At 45.4% G+C, this 15,830-nt stretch overlaps 1 protein-coding gene across 2 annotated transcripts in view; it reads right to left on the reverse strand.

The window, feature by feature from the left end:
- The window catches only part of LOC121960495 (rho guanine nucleotide exchange factor 4-like), a 160,407-nt gene that overhangs the window by 63,193 nt on the left and 81,384 nt on the right, over positions 1–15,830 (reverse strand). For both annotated transcript variants that reach the window (XM_088071809.1, XM_042510217.2), the window contains exon 2: positions 3,315–3,466. In XM_088071809.1, coding sequence (XP_087927935.1) covers positions 3,315–3,466 — 152 coding nt within the window. The remainder of the gene's footprint in view (positions 1–3,314; positions 3,467–15,830) is intronic.

Consider the following 15,830-nt stretch of genomic DNA (forward strand, 5'->3'; position numbering starts at 1 on the left):
TACTCCATATCAATACTTATGTACCATAAAATAGCACTTAAGCACCATGTTATCTTTAACAAAGCTGACATGTAACTCACACTGACCTGTAAAATAAATCACACAAGCCTTTTCTCTCCCTTAACTCCCCAGTCATAGATGAAATTATTAAAGAGCAGGAGATTTTAAATTAACAGGCTGTTAAAGGTTAATGATATGTGTTCAGTATATACAGTACAATGTACTTACGTTAGCGTACCCTGTTAGCATATCTGTTATTGCTTCGTAAATCTACTAATTTAGCGGTAACTAATTCAGTATCAGGCTTTAATGCACATTGATTTAGGTAAGATATGCTGATAATATAAAAAACGATTCTTTAGACGGCTTACCCTGTTACAGCCCATCACAAATGGTCTTCTCTGCTGCAACTCCACTGTGCCGCAAGCAATTAATGCTACTTCCAGGAACTATTGAGATGCTAAATGTTCCGCCATTGCTGTGAAAAAACAGTCCATTGGAGCGAACAGAGATTATGTGACTCTCTCTTAATGGGCTCTGATTAAAATCAGCAGCTACTATGAGGGTTCCATCTAGTTGCTTGGGCATGTTGCTGCTGGTGGCATCATTCAATTCCTGCAGTGCATTTTTTGAATTTGCATCAGAGTGTCCTTATGGCTCCCAACAAGGTCCACCCATCCAGTGCAATAGCTTGATCTGGGATGTTAGGGATTAACCATGTCTCTGTGAAGATTTGCACAGAGCAGTCTCTGATTTCCCGTTGCTGAGTGAGCCTCAATCCATGGATCTATTATAAATCTGGATACATCCATGGGGGCGGGGCCTTATTCATTCCTATGAGAGCTGCTCAGTGGCGCATGAAGCAGAGAAAACTCTTTTTCCATGTTTAGAAAAGTGTAAAATACCTGGATCTGCTGGCCCATAGAGCATGCGCAGAAGTGAGTAACGACAGCCAAACACATCCGAGTGTTCCCGAGCATTGACTCCGACTCACTGGCTCGCTCTCACAAGGCACCCAAATCGAGTGCTGGAAACAAACAGCGCTCGTTCACGAGCATTCCTCTCATAGCTTAGCTTATTAGCAACAGCAGCTAATCGGTGGTATAACTATAGCGGTGCTGTCAGTTTTAAAATTTACGTGATAATCAGATATGGTATGGTATATTTATCTCTCTCTTCATACACACACACATACACACACAAATATAACTACATCTAATCAGGGAATCATATCGTAATCACGACCAGAGAAATTAAATTAACAGAATCAAAAAGTGTTGTGCCCATAAAAATATAATAAAAGGCAGTGCCTTGTAATATTGCCCCGTGTATTAATACACAGCTCCACCTTAAGTAAATACTACGTTCAGTAACGTTTAATAACTGTCACTAGTGCTCCGCGCTGCTCACTGATAACCGGTAGTTTGAATACAGACCGTAGACTGTATATATGGAAAGTATATATAAGAAGTCCATATTATAGACTTTACAGCCAACAGCGTATGGATGTGTTGTAAAATGGTCAAAATGACGATTTATGATTCAAAAATATCCATTACTACGGCCGGCACGAAGCCTGTGCTGTGTCAGGGAATCTAAGAGTTACTTGCGCATTCACACGGTAGAATCCCGCGGGTCCTATGCGCATTCATCTTATGTCTTGAGAAATACCAAATTCCAAATCTTGATTTGGAAAATGACGCATTTTACGTCTTTAGGATTTAATGTTTTTAATAATGGCTATTAAAATACCTGGATCTACTGGCCCATAGAGCATTCGCAGAAGTGATTAACGACAGCCAAACACGTCTCAGTGTACCCGAGCATTGACTCCGACTCACTGGCTCGCTCACACAAGGTGCCTGAATTGAGTGCTCGAAGCGAACAGCGCTCGTTCACGAGCATTCCTCTCGTAGCTTAGCTTATTAGGAACAGCAGCTAATCGGCGGTATAATAATAGCGGTGCTGTCAGTTTTAATATTTACGTGATAATCAGATATGGTATGGTATGGTATGTTATATTTATCTCTCTCTACATATACACACACACACATACATACACAAATATACGTACAACTTCAAAAAAAAAAATCAGGGAATCATATCGTAATCACGACTGGAGAAATTAAATTAACAGAATCAAAAAGTGTGCAAAAATGCATTCTGAAAAGTCAACATGTCTCAAAAAAATTATCCAGTGATTTAAGGAGGTCTCTTTCCCAATGTTAAGCAAATGGGGAAAAGTCTTTCTGGGCCAGTGTGCATCATGTTACGCTGTAGTTCCACTTTCAGCCACTATGTAAATTTTGCTTCAGAGGGTGGCACACTTCCTGGGGGCCTGCATTAATTATCTCATCCACTCCTCTGTCCTGCAGGGAGTGAGCAGGGAAGAACCAGGGTTTGAAGCGTTGATCTTCCAATTGTTTTAAATTAAATCAATTAAAAATGTTCTTATAGCTTCACAGTGGAATTCCCTATCTAAAACATAATGTTTTAGGTACATGTTAAATATTTCGTTTCTGTGTCTGCTCTCTTCCTTGTGTGATGATGCTACTGTGATGTCAAATGCTCATGGTGGGAAAACTGCACATGGTTATGTTTAAACAACAACAGTACATGGCAACCAACATCAGATCGTCAACAAACGCACATGTGCACGCAACAGGTTCTGTCCAGCCGAGTGTGCATGAAATGCATCAGCATTTCAGTGCATGGGTGCCAGGTGTACAATAACATCCCGTCCAGTTCTGTTCGGCCACATTCTCACCTGACATGCACATGCAAATGGTGCACTTTGGCATTACGCAGGAGAGAACAGGCTGAGAAGCCCTTGGGCTCTTTATACTTCATTGTTACTGGCAGCACATCAATCTGACAACATCCTGCCACATTTCATGCTCACATGAAAGGTTCAGTCAGATTGTGTTCTCAAGTAACGCCACCCATGGGTGCAATCGGACGACGCAGCAGGTGTTGGCCGTCCACCAGTGTATAATGACAACTTCCTCTTTGGTTTTTTATTAATGTATTTGTCTTCCTCCACACAGCTACAAAGCATAAAAAACAATGATGCAAGAGATCAACAACTGTTCTGACCTGTTTTGTCCAGCCACATTCTTACCTAATGCCATCCAGTGCAATTCACGCGAAAGGTGCCTTTTGGTGTTGTGCTCTTATGTGAATGAACTGAAAAAGCTGTGCTATTTTATAAGCACAGAGTGAGAATAGGCTTAAAAAAAAAATCACTGCACTGTTTAACTAGCAAAATGGAGTTGGACATGCGCTCAGTGCGCTTGCACTTTAGACTTGCCTACCTCATTGATGGCCAGTTGCTCACCGCCGCCTCCTCCAGGGTGACCAAAGCGATGTCCAGAACTGCGAAACTCTTCATATAGGAGATCCTCTTCACTACCCAGCTCGTCCCCAAGCTCCGCCTTCTCTGACGTCCCGTCTGGAACAACCACAGCTGAGAGAAGGAAAACAAAGACATTAGGTGGTGTGATTAACTGACTTAGGACGAGTTTTTGAACCATTCTGAAACTGTGGCCGCTTAAAGAAGTTACATTCCTCACCAGAGCAAATCAATTACTAAGCAACCAAGTAGAGCTTCGGTGCCACACACAGTGTTGGGGGTAACGAGTTACAAAGTAACGAATTACTGTAACGATATTACTTTTTGGGGTAACGAAGTAAAGTAACGCATTACTCTAAAAAATATCGGTAACTACACTACTTTACTTGACTATAGGAACGCGCTTTCCTGCGTCACCTAGGCCGTGTTTGCCTGTGCTGTGTCTGTCTGTTTAAGTGGCGCAGGAATTATGTGCGTGCTGCGGCTGCTGTCTGTGTGCGTGCGAGACGCGTGCTGCATAGAGAGGGGCGAGTGACGTTGCTGCCGGTACGAACAGGAGAGAGGAAAATGGAGACGGAGACTGAGACTGAGACGGAGACGGAGACTGGGGGGTTCGGCCAGTGGCGATATTCCCACTACTTTCAGTTTATAGCTCGAAAGGACAAAAATATTCGAGTTACTTTTCAAATGCAGTAACTAGTAAAGTAATTTCATTACAATTTACAGAAGTAACTAGTAATAAGTAACTAATTACTTTTTTTGAGTAACTTCCCCAACACTGGCCACACACATACATACATATATATATACAATACAAGACTGAACTCCTTACTGCTTTGTAAGAGTAGAAAAGCCTGTCTGAGTGTAGTGTTTCAGAATGGGACAGAAACTCCTCACAGGGTGAGACAACAGAGGCAACAATGATGACACAGACAGATTTCATGTCACCTTTTTTTAAAACTCAATAGGGAAACAAAATAAAGTTTGTCCATGTAGCTGCAGGCTTGTCTACACAAAAGCTGTTTAGTCAGAACCAATTACCATATTTGTCATTAATGATCACTGTGACCTCTTGCTTTCCACAAGTCTTTATCACTGGAATCTGACTTTCTGTAGCTTTAGTTTGCTAAGATACAATTAGAGCTTTGAAGACATCACCGTGGCATCTGCAACAAGGGCTATTGTATGTAATTATTCTAGACATTTCTACACAGTAAATAATTAAGTAATAATATTACAAAGTCAATAGAGACTAATACATCAAATGCAAACATTGCATGGTGAATCATTGTGCTTGCTGAGGCAATGACAACAGATGACTGTTTAAGTTCCTTCAGAGTAATCCATAACCTTTTTTCCTATATTTTTTACAAAGTTTTAGCTCTGAGCTTGCATGTGTTCACGTATGTCGAGACTTTTTAAATATAATAATCTCTCAGCTTCCTCATTCCATACTGAAAGGTTTTCAAAAAGGAACCAAGGTAAACTTTATTATCGTTGTGTTTCCTGCCCTCACAGAAACATCCTGTGAAGCATTAGACTCACAGTTTCTGGCTACCTGGCTCATGAGCTGAAAATACACTTGCTGCCACACCCAATTAGCTTAACATCACCCTAGGCTGCCTCACAAACAGCTGTTGCCATGGAGGATGGATCTGTGGTGACGAATCAACCATTTGATAAATGACCACATCCAGCTACTAAAGAGGACACAATAAGACCCAGTTAGGGGGAAGTGTTTCAAAGTAACAGGGATGGTTTGTTTTGCTGAAGCACTGGCAGCATCAGAGCCATTATGTAACACTATATAATGTAACATCGCCCTCACTGCAATCATCTGGACCATGGAAGTAGCGGGTGCTGCCCACATGGGGGCAGTGTAGGACACTGACTGCTGGGGTGTAATGCTATAGCGAGATGGAGAAGCTCCACATATTGACTGGCTTATCATGTGCAGTCTGGTTTACAGCAGCATGGAGGGATGAATTCTCCTAAAGGCACTGCTATTAACCATCAGCTGGGGGCTCTCAAACAGCAATGGCATAATGACATAACACTCTCTGAAATGTACTTGTGAATACTTGCAATACAACAATCCAATAAAAATGTGTTCAAATCAGTGCACAGAGAAGTCCAATGATTCTTTACTTTACCGCTAGCTGTCATCACATGAAGACAGTTGCTCAACATCATGGCTAGATTAAAGTGTTAGGGGCTCCTGGGAAAAAAATGCTGTTGGGCCCCTACTGACCACCTATAAAACACCTTCACTACACTATGGCCTTCAAGGTCCTATCAAATAGATTACACATAGCAGCTTCATCATAGGCCTAGAGACAGGGTAAAGCACATCTAAATGACACAGAGCTCTATTCGCACGGGACAAATATTACCCCGGGACCTCATGTCTGTGTTTCATGCAACACATTTGCACGCAATAGGTGATGTCTGTATTTTACTTCAATTTAGTGACAACTCAGTACATTTGCATGCACAATTTAGTGGAGGTACAGTTATAGCTCAGTTAAGTAATTTAATTGGATGACGGTTCTTGTTCCAGTATGCAAGCATGAGGGAGAATCAGTTTATAGATTAAGTATGTCCGACCCCTCCAAGGCAGGTGGAGATATGCCCTCTTTCAGCTAAATGCAAAATAACCTTTTATTATTTATACAGTCTATGATATAAACTGCATCACAATCATAAGAGTTTATTTACAATAAGTTCAGGGTAGAAAACCGTGTCATGTAAACATAATCTAACGGCGCTGAGAAAACTCTGCCTTCATTGATTATTTTAAAGCCACCTAAAAAAATAAGACAAAATAAGATAAGTTTAAATGTATACTATATTCATTTTTCATATTTGAAATTTTCACTGCTTTCCCTTGGTATCAGACAGCTTTTACTGACCGACATTTGAAGCCGTTATATCAAAAACATCAGGCTCCACTGAAAAAAACTGTCATTTTACTCCATTTAACAGCAGAACTGCTGGTTTACAAAGGCCTATTTTGGAAGGTAAAGAGGATTAAATATTCAAATATAGTGTAGAGTTAAATTGATAGTGATATTTCAGATGGCTAAAATCTTTTTTACTGCAGATCCGTCCACAGCAGGACATTGCTTTGCTTCCATGCCGGTATTGAGGGACTGCAACTTAATTTATTAGGGGAGGGTGTGGCTGGGTGTGACTTTTTTTATTCAAAATACATATAAAATACTACCTTTTCAAGTTGTATGACCCCTAAGCCAAAACTAAGAAAACAAGTAATCACTGCTTAGATATTTTAGAATGCCTGACTCCTTTTTCAGCGCCAATTTCCCCCCTAAATAATGAACAGTCCCTAGGAGGCCAGTGCAGTGACAAGGAGCACACACCAGGTGCCTGGTCCAGTCACTAAGGTGTGCATTTGACAGAGGAAAATGAAAACAAAAAAACAAACCCAAATCATTGACGTGGAGATTCGCAGAACTTATATTATCCCATGACCTCTGTGTTTGCCAAAATATGTAAGCTAATTTGCCCTGGAATTTTTTTAACTTTACAAATTATGGACATTGCTGATTCACACGGGATTAAAATCACAGAAACCCTCTACAATTATGATTAATAAGCAGAGGTCCTCATGTAATATTTGTCCCATGCGAATAGGACTTAATAATTCACCACTGTTTGTTTGCTCAAAATAAGTTATTGCTTTCTGTTTCTGTTTGTTTATTCTACCAAAATAGTTGCTTTTGGATGGAATATAATTGTAGTTTGGGGTTACTTTGAAGACTGTCGTTACAGCCAACAGCACAACACATTTCGGGCATATTTTATAAACTTTATTTTCTTTGTTAAATTTCTATTTTGTTGTGCCTCCATCATCTTCTTTACCTGAGGTATGCAAGTGTGATTGGTCACAGAAATGGCACAATGACATCACATGGAACCCATGAATAAGAGTCTTCTTGATCACGTGACAAGACAACAAGACTCCTGCTTGGTGAAGCAAAAAACCTGTCAAGACTGACTAGCTGAGCACAACTAGGCGAGCCATGTGAGCAGTCATGCCATTCAAACACAAAAGCAGTTGCAGGAAAAGACAGGCGATAAAGAACAGGAGAAGATGGTTACAAAGCTGAATTGAATTCTTTTTTTTTTTTTTTTTACAGTTGCCAGCCCATATACAAGCCCCACTGGTGTGTCAATATACATGCACCAGACTAACCTTAGCAGCCAGTTAGATGACGTTGGTTTGAATAATCATAATACTAGATTGTTGTGTTAGATGTAAATTCTAAGACAAGGTATATATGTATTATGTAGGCCATGCTTTTGGGCTAAATTTTCTCTGACAGGTGAATAGCCAACCTATGAGTTATTATTGTAGGCTAATAGCCCAGTACGCTGGCTATTCTATATAGCATTGCATAACCTTTATATTTACATTTTTTTGGTTGCAAGTCTAACCAGTCAGAGTCAGAGCCATTCAAACAAATAAGTACATGTGACTTTTCAAGGGGATTGGGGGTATCTGATGGCCACCAAGCGTCCTTTTAAAAGGTTGTTATTATTTTGGGAGTCTGGTCACCGCTGAGCACCTCCATCATTGTGTGTGTGTGTACTTTTGTGGGTAAACTGTGTGTGTGACACTGTAGCTGTTGATAGCTTGTTGATAAGTTTTGCAGCTCTCTTGTCTCTTATTTACTGTAATCTGTTGCCTTTATGTGGAGGAGAGCAGTTGTCATGAGGTTGTTGTTCTAAAAACGCTGGAAATTATCAGCAGCACGGTGAAATGGATATCTCTGCTCTCAGGTGCCTTTTATCACATTTCAGAACTTTGACTTTGACAGCATTATCCATGCTTTTGATCAGTTTTTCGTTGACCTCTGGTCTTTTTCTAAATAAATAACAGCCAAGGTATCACTTTACCATTGTAAAATCCAACACATGATTGGAATCTAGTGTGTGTGCATATCTGAGTGCGTACATATGTGTGTGCATGTGTGCTTCATAACTAATTACCCCAAGGGCCCGTCATGATAGCCTGCACCTGGGCTAATCATTACTAACTTACACCACTACCCAGAGACCAACCAGTACTCAGTTTGCACTCTGCACTTACCTATTATTCACTAGCAAGGACCACACCTCAATCGGAATTAATTTTAATAATTCATTGACGTGAATGTAGATTTGGTATAAACATTGATGTTGAATTATTGGAATGGATGGTTGAGTGAGGTGTGGGGAAGCTTCGGTGGGAATCTGCCGTGGCTCCCGGGCACGACAGACCCCCAAAAGCGTGCATTATATGAGAGAGGAAAAAGCCCATTTGAGATCTCTTAGGTCGGAACGGACGTAACGGTGATAAGCTTGGGAGGACCATCTGCCCATGATCTGAATAAAGTGTTCCGGTATACCGCTGCTCTGATTCTGAAAGAATGTCCGGAGTAATGCATGGGAGAGATGCCTGACAATGACAGGACGGAAGTGTTGGTGGAACCAGAAGCGGGTAACCACCTGGCCGGATTCAGATGCAAACAGAGGGTCATCTTGGGATTTGCTTTGTGACGTCCGGAAATATAAGTAGTTGGAGAGAATAAGGAAGGGGTTTAAAACTGATTGAATGTTAAAGTAGAAGATGGGAGTGGGTTGGCTAGATTGGTTGGTTTTGGTTCTTTTTAAACAATAAACTATGGTGTCGTTAGAGAAAAAAGGTCCGAGAGGCAGGCATGCCGACATGGATCATATCGAAGGGTCGAAGCAGTGAATTCTGAGCATCTGAGGAAACCGAAGAAGGCGAGAATGAACATTGCCTCTAGAGTTTGGTTGACGTGAGGTATGCTATATCTGGAGCGGATGGTGTGGATACAGCGTGACAGCAGATCCGTGGTTAATGGGAGTCTACGAGGATTTTGGGCTGGTTCTTAGCATGAGAGGCCTCTGAGCAGTGAGGTGATCTGGGGATGACCATGAGCTGGCCATGACTACCGGTTAGGAGTTTAGAGATGAACGAAATGCCGCTGAGGTAGACTTTGATTGTCTGGGTTTTAAATTCCCAAGACAGGATGGGCGTGGGTGATGAAGCAGGTTAAGGTGATGAGATCAAATGAAGGAAAAGTTATGTTATGCATGTCGTGAAAGTTGTGGAAACAATTCCAAGCAGACCAATATGGAGAGAGAGTTGCAGGGGACAGGCTGTTGATGATGGTGTTCTGAGATTCCAGATAAGGGGCATGAAAGCTGGGTTTAGATGTTGAAAGGCAAGGTCGAATATGGAGGAACCGGAGTCGGGTGTGCGTCTACATGAGGAGCCAAGCTTCTGAACTTCTTTATTTATGATGTCAAACTACTGCAAGATTGTCTGAGTAGATGAGGACAGATAGGCAACTCCATTCACGGCCCCATAACATGGTGGCGACGATGATGGGGTAGATCTCAAAGAGAGCAGATAAAGTGACCTGGCAGTCTCCTTCCAACTCTTGGGGCCATTTGCCTACGAACCATCTTCCATCGTAAAAAAACCCCAAAACCGGCAGACGGAGCCGCATCATCGAAAAGGTTGATGTCCTGAGGATGAGACAGGTGTCATAAAAGAAGGAGATTCGTTCCAATCGCCAAGCAGATAGAGCCAGAACCAGAGCTCTGCGCGGCTCGGCGCAACGAGAGAGACGGAGGTCATGAGCGACGGGACGGAAGAAGCGTCAGGCAACAGGTGAGAAAGGAAAGCCCTCCCCTGGGGAACAATGCAGATGCAGGCTTCGAGGGTAAGCAGTAGAGGGCACTGGCAGCCCGGTGCCAAAAGCCCCAAGGAGAGTGAACCAGTGCAGTAGCCGATGTCATACATCTGGGGGCCCCAACATCTCGGTGCCAGATGCCCCAACGAGAGTGAACTGTCGAAGTCACTGTGGACGTACAACTTGGGGCAGCGGCATTCTTGTGCCAGAAGCCCCAGTGAGAGCGAAGTGGTGCGGTTGCCGAGCGTGTACGGCCGGGGCAATGGCATCCCAATGCCAGACTCCCCAGCAAAAGCGAACCGCTGCAGGCGTTGATGTAAGCTGTAGAAGGCAGTGGCAGCCCGGTGCCAGACGCCCCAAGAAGAGAGAACCGGTTCAGTAGCCAAGGTCGTATGGCCAGGGGCACAGCATCTCAGTGCCAGAAGCTCCAACGAGAACGAACTGTCAAAGTCACTGTGGACGTACAACTGGGGGCAGCAGCACCCCGATGCCAGATTTCCCAGCGAGAGCGAAGTGGTTTGGTTGCCAAGCGTGCACAGCCGGGGGCAATGGCATCCCAATGCCAGACTCCCCAGCAAAAGCGAACCACTGCAGGCGTCGATGTTAAGCAGTAGAGGGCACTGGCAGCCCGGTGCCAGATGCCTCAAGAAGAGAGAAACGGCGCGGTAGGCGAGGTCGTACAGCATCTCGGTGCCAGAAGCTCCAACGAGAGCGAAGTGTCGAAGTCACTGTGAACGTACAACTGGGGGCAGCAGCACCCGGGTGCCAGATGCCCCAGCGAGAGCGAAGTGGTTTAGTTGCCGAGCGTGCACAGCCAGGGGCAATGGCATCCCAGTGCCAGACTCCCCAGCAAAAGCGAACCGCTGTAGGCGAGGTCGTACGGCCGGGGGCACAGCCTCTCGGTGCCAGAAGCCCCAACGAGAGCGAACTTTCAAGGTTGTTGTGGGTGTACAACTGGGGGCAACGGCACCTCGGCGCCAGATGCCCTAGCGAGAGGGGTGAAATGGTGCAGTTGCAGAGAGCGGAAGGCCACGGGGCAATGGCATCTCAATGCCAGACTCCCCAGCGAAAGCGATCCACTGCAGGCGCGGAGGTCAAGCAACAGAGGGCACTGGCGGCCTGGCGGCCTGGCGTCAGATGCCCCAAGGAGAGTGATCCGGTGCAGTAGCCGATGCCGTTCAGCGGGGGCCCCGACATCTCGGTGCCAGATGCCCCAGAGAGAGCGAACTGTCGAGGTCACTGTGGATGTACAACTGGGGGCAGCAGCATGCTGGTGCCGGATGCCCCAGCGAGAGCGAAGTGGTGCGGCTGCCGAGCGTGTACAGCCGGGGGCAATGGCATCCCAATGCCGGACTCCCCAGCAAAGCGATCCGCTGCAGGCGTCGATGTTAAGCAGTAGAGGGCACTGGCAGCCGGGTGCCAGATGCCTCAAGAAGAGAGAACCAGTGCGGTAGCTGAGGTCGGACAGCCGGGGGCACCGGCATCTCAGTGCCAGAAGCCCCAACAAGAGCGAAACGTTAAGGTTGCTGCGGGTGTACAACTGGGGGCAACGGCACCCCACCGCCAGATGCCCCGGGGGAAAGGGTTGAAGTGGTAGGAGAAATGGCCGCCGGAGACATGGTGCAGTCAAGAATCTGGGTACGAAGATTGTTGTCCATCCATCCATCCATCCATTTTCTTCCGCTTATCCGGGGTCGGGTCGCGGGGGCAGCAGCCTAAGCAGGGAAACCCAGACTTCCCTCTCCCCGGCCACTTCGTCCAGCTTTTCCCAGGGCACCCCGAGGCGTTCCCAGGCCAGCAGTGAGACGTAGTCTCTCCAGCGTGTCCTGGGTCTTCCCCGGGGCCTCCTACCGGTGGGACGTGCCCTGAACACCTCACCAGGGAGGCGTCCTGGAGGCATCCTAATTAGATGCCCGAGCCACCTCATCTGGCTCTTCTCAACCCGGGAGGAGCAGCGGCTCTCGAGCTCCTCCCGGATGACCGAGCCTCTCACCCTGTCTCAAGGGAGAGCCCAGCCACCCCACGGAGGAAACTCATTTCAGCCGCTTGTACCCGCTGATCTTGTTCTTTCTCGGTCACTACCCAAAGCTCGTGGACTAGGTGAGGGTAGGAAAACGAAGATCGACTGTAAATCAAGAGCTTTGCCTTTCGGCTCAGCTCCCTCTTCACCACGACAGACCGGTGCAGAGTCCGCATTACTGCATCCGATCCGCCTGTTGATCTCCCGTTCCATCCTTCCCTCACTCGTGAACAAGACCCCGAGGTACTTAAACTCCTCCACTTGGGGCAGGACTTCGTCCCCGATCCGGAGGGGGCACGCCACCCCTTTCCGGTTGAGAACCATGGTCTCGGATTTGGAGGTGCTGATTCTCATCCCAGCCGCTTCACACTCAGCTGCGAACCGATCCAGTGAGAGCTGAAGGTCACGGCCCGATGAAACCAACAGGACCACATCATCTGCAAAGAGCAGGGACCCAATCCTGAGGTCACCAAACCGGCCCCCCTCAACACCCTGACTGCGCTTTAGAAATTCTGTCCATAAAAGTTATGAACAGAATCGTGACAAAGGACAGCCCTGGCGGAGTCCAACCTCACCGGAAACGAAGTTCAACTTACTGCCGGCAATGCGGACCAATGCTCCGGCACCGGGTCATACAGGAACGGACAGCCCGTATCAGGAGTCTGAAACCCCATATTCCCGGAGAACCCCCCACAGGACTCCCCGATGGACACGGTCGAATGTCTTCTCCAAGTCCACAAAGCACATGTGGACTGGTTGGGCAAACTCCCACGCACCCTCAAGGATCCTGCCAAGGGTCCAGAGCTGGTCCACAGTTCCACGACCGGGGCGAAAACCGCATTGCTCCTCCTGAACTGGGTTCACCATCTGGCATGGACCCTCTCTCTAGTACCCTAATGACCTTACTAGGAGGCTGAGGAGTGTGATCCCCTGTAGTTGGAACACACCCTCTGGTCCCCCTTCTTAAAAAGAGGGACCACCACCCCGGTCTGCCAGTCCAAGGGCACTGCCCCCGATGTCCACGCAATGTTGCAGAGTCGCGTCAGCCACGACAGCCCCACAACATCCAGGGCCTTGAGGAACTCCAGGCGGACCTCGTCCACCCCCGGGGCCCTGCCACCGAGGAGCTTTTTGACCACCTCGGTAACCTCAGCCCCAGAGATAGAGGAGCCCACCCCAGAGTCCCCAGGCCCTGCTTCCCCAACGGAAGGCGTGTCGGTGGGATTGAGGAGGTCTTCGAAGTATTCCTTCCACCGATCCACACAATGTCTCTGAGTCGAGGTCAGCAGCGCCGCCACCAGACACAGTGTTGACAGAGCACCGCTTCCCCCTCCTGAGACGCCGGATGGTGGTCCAGAACCTCTTCGAAGCCGCCCGGAAGTCGTTTTCCATGGCCTCGCCGAACTCCTCCCACGCCCGGGTTTTCTGCTGCCTCCGGAGTCCCACAGGCCAAGAAGGCCAAGAAGGGTTTGGGTGTTGCCGCCCCGACAGGCACCGACCACCTCACGGCCACAGCACCGGTCGGCCGCCTCAGCAATGGAGGCACGGAACACGGCCCACTGGACTAATGTCCCCGCCTCCCCGGGACATGGTCGAGTTCCCGGAGGTGGAGTTGAAGCCTTCTGACAGGAGACTCTGCCAGACGTTCCCAGCAGACCCTCACAATGCGTTTTGATTGTTGTATCGTGGATAATTTGATTCTAGGTTCTTTATTTTTCCAGTATCATTTTGTTATTAGTGTGTCCAGTGTGTGAAACCATTTTCTGTGGGTTGGACTGGGATCATTGTAAATAAGTAGTTTGGTCATACCATCATCTTTATTGTTGCTATGCATCCTATAATGGAAAGCGGTAATGTCATCCATCGGTTTGAGTCATCTTCTATTGTTTTTATTAATGGTGTGAAGTTCAGGTGGAACAACTCTGACAGCTTGGAGAATACTTTTATGCCTAAATGTGTCATATGTAATGTTGCCTGAAGTGGGTGGTAAGGTTTGCGACGAACATGGAAGCTGTCGCCATTTATTGGTATAATGGTGGATTAATTCCAGTTTATTATGTAATTAGAGATGTTGGAGGTCTTGATAAGTTCTTTAAATTAATCTGTCTGGGTTTTGTAGGAATATAGGTATTTCATCTGTTATTAGCAAATTTTATGCATTATTGTGTTTGTGTGATACTGTTATTTTATCATATTGCTGCTGCTAATGGTTCAATAAAAAGTGCAATTAGTGAAGATGGAAGTGGACATCCTTTTCTGGTGCCTCTGTGGAGTGAGGGATTAGCTTGTTAGTAATAATTGCTGCCCTTGGTGTGTTATAGAGTGTTTCAATTCAATATATAAATGACTGTCCAAAACCAAATTTTTGTTTGTGAGTTTTATGAGAAATGTCCAGTTTCTTGACAAACGCTTTTCTGGCATCTCGTGAGAGGGTGGTAGCTTTAGAGTTGTTCTGGTGAATTAAATTTATCAGATTGAAAAGATGGCGTGTGTTATTTGATGAATGTCTGCCTTTGATGAATCCTGTTTGATTAGTGTGGAATTGATGGCTGATTATTTTGATATCATGTTTATTATGGAAATAGGTCTGTGACTTATTTGGTTTAAGTATTAATGAGATAAGTGCTGTGTTCATATGATAAGGGGTGGATTTGTTCTTTTTAATTCCATCTGCCATTGTAGTGAATAGTGGTGGTAGTATTTCCTAGAAATGTTTATAAAATTCAGTGGAAAATCCATCCAGTCCAGGGGCTTTATTGTTTGACATTGTTTTTAGTGCTTGTTCATATTCTGTCGATATTAATGGGGAGGAAGTCTACTGATCAAGCAATGACATTGTTGATAATTTAAGTCTTCAAACTACATTTGGACAGATATTTCCACTAGCTAAACCTGTGCTGCACAACCTGCAAACACTGATATTGTACTTTATTGTTATTTTGTGGAGCAAAATCCCTAAAAAACTGCAAAATACACAAAACTACAGTGTCCTTATGGATCAGTGGCCATGCTAGGACAGGACCATTGCTGAACCAAAACTTTACAGTCAAAAAAGTATGTTAATCCCACAAGTTAATACACAAGTACAAGTTAAGACAGACAGTGGTGTTATAAGAAAAACAAATAAAAATACAGATAACACTTTCTTTGAAGCCAATGTCTATAATGCATTGTAACACATTGTGGACTATAATGTATTATAATGCCTCCATAGTGTTGTATGATCATAGTTATAAGAACTCATGGTTATTTATAATGCTTTATGAAAATAATCATAACTCATTATGATGTCTATAATGAATTATGAACACACTTATTATGTGTTATAGTGTGCATATAGTTACAAGCATTTATAAATATTCTGAATACCTAACAGTGGTTTTCAAAGTGGGGGGCACGGACACTCTCCTGGTGGGGTGCGATGTCACAGACAGAGGGAGAAAAAGGGTCGTGGACCTGTCACTGGTTAGTGATGGCTCCCTACATGATGAAAATGCAAGGGGCTGGACTGACACAAACAAACCAAATAAGCTTACGCAGGTTCGTTTACTGATCCATCAATTAAAACAGAGCCTTTTTTATTTAAACGGGAGTTGCACCTACAACTCTGACATGAAGGCATGTATCATTCTGCAGTTACTGTCCTCAATGAGCAGCAGGTACCAAAGCACTAACAGGCGGTCAGTCTCACAGTAGACTCACAGTCCCAGCTGCACTCAGAGCAGAGAGG

The sequence above is a fragment of the Plectropomus leopardus genome, chromosome 21, assembly GCF_026936395.1.
Source record: "Plectropomus leopardus strain MGB_pleo_1.0 chromosome 21, ASM2693639v1, whole genome shotgun sequence".
In the NCBI taxonomy this organism is placed as follows: Eukaryota; Metazoa; Chordata; class Actinopteri; order Perciformes; family Serranidae; genus Plectropomus; species Plectropomus leopardus.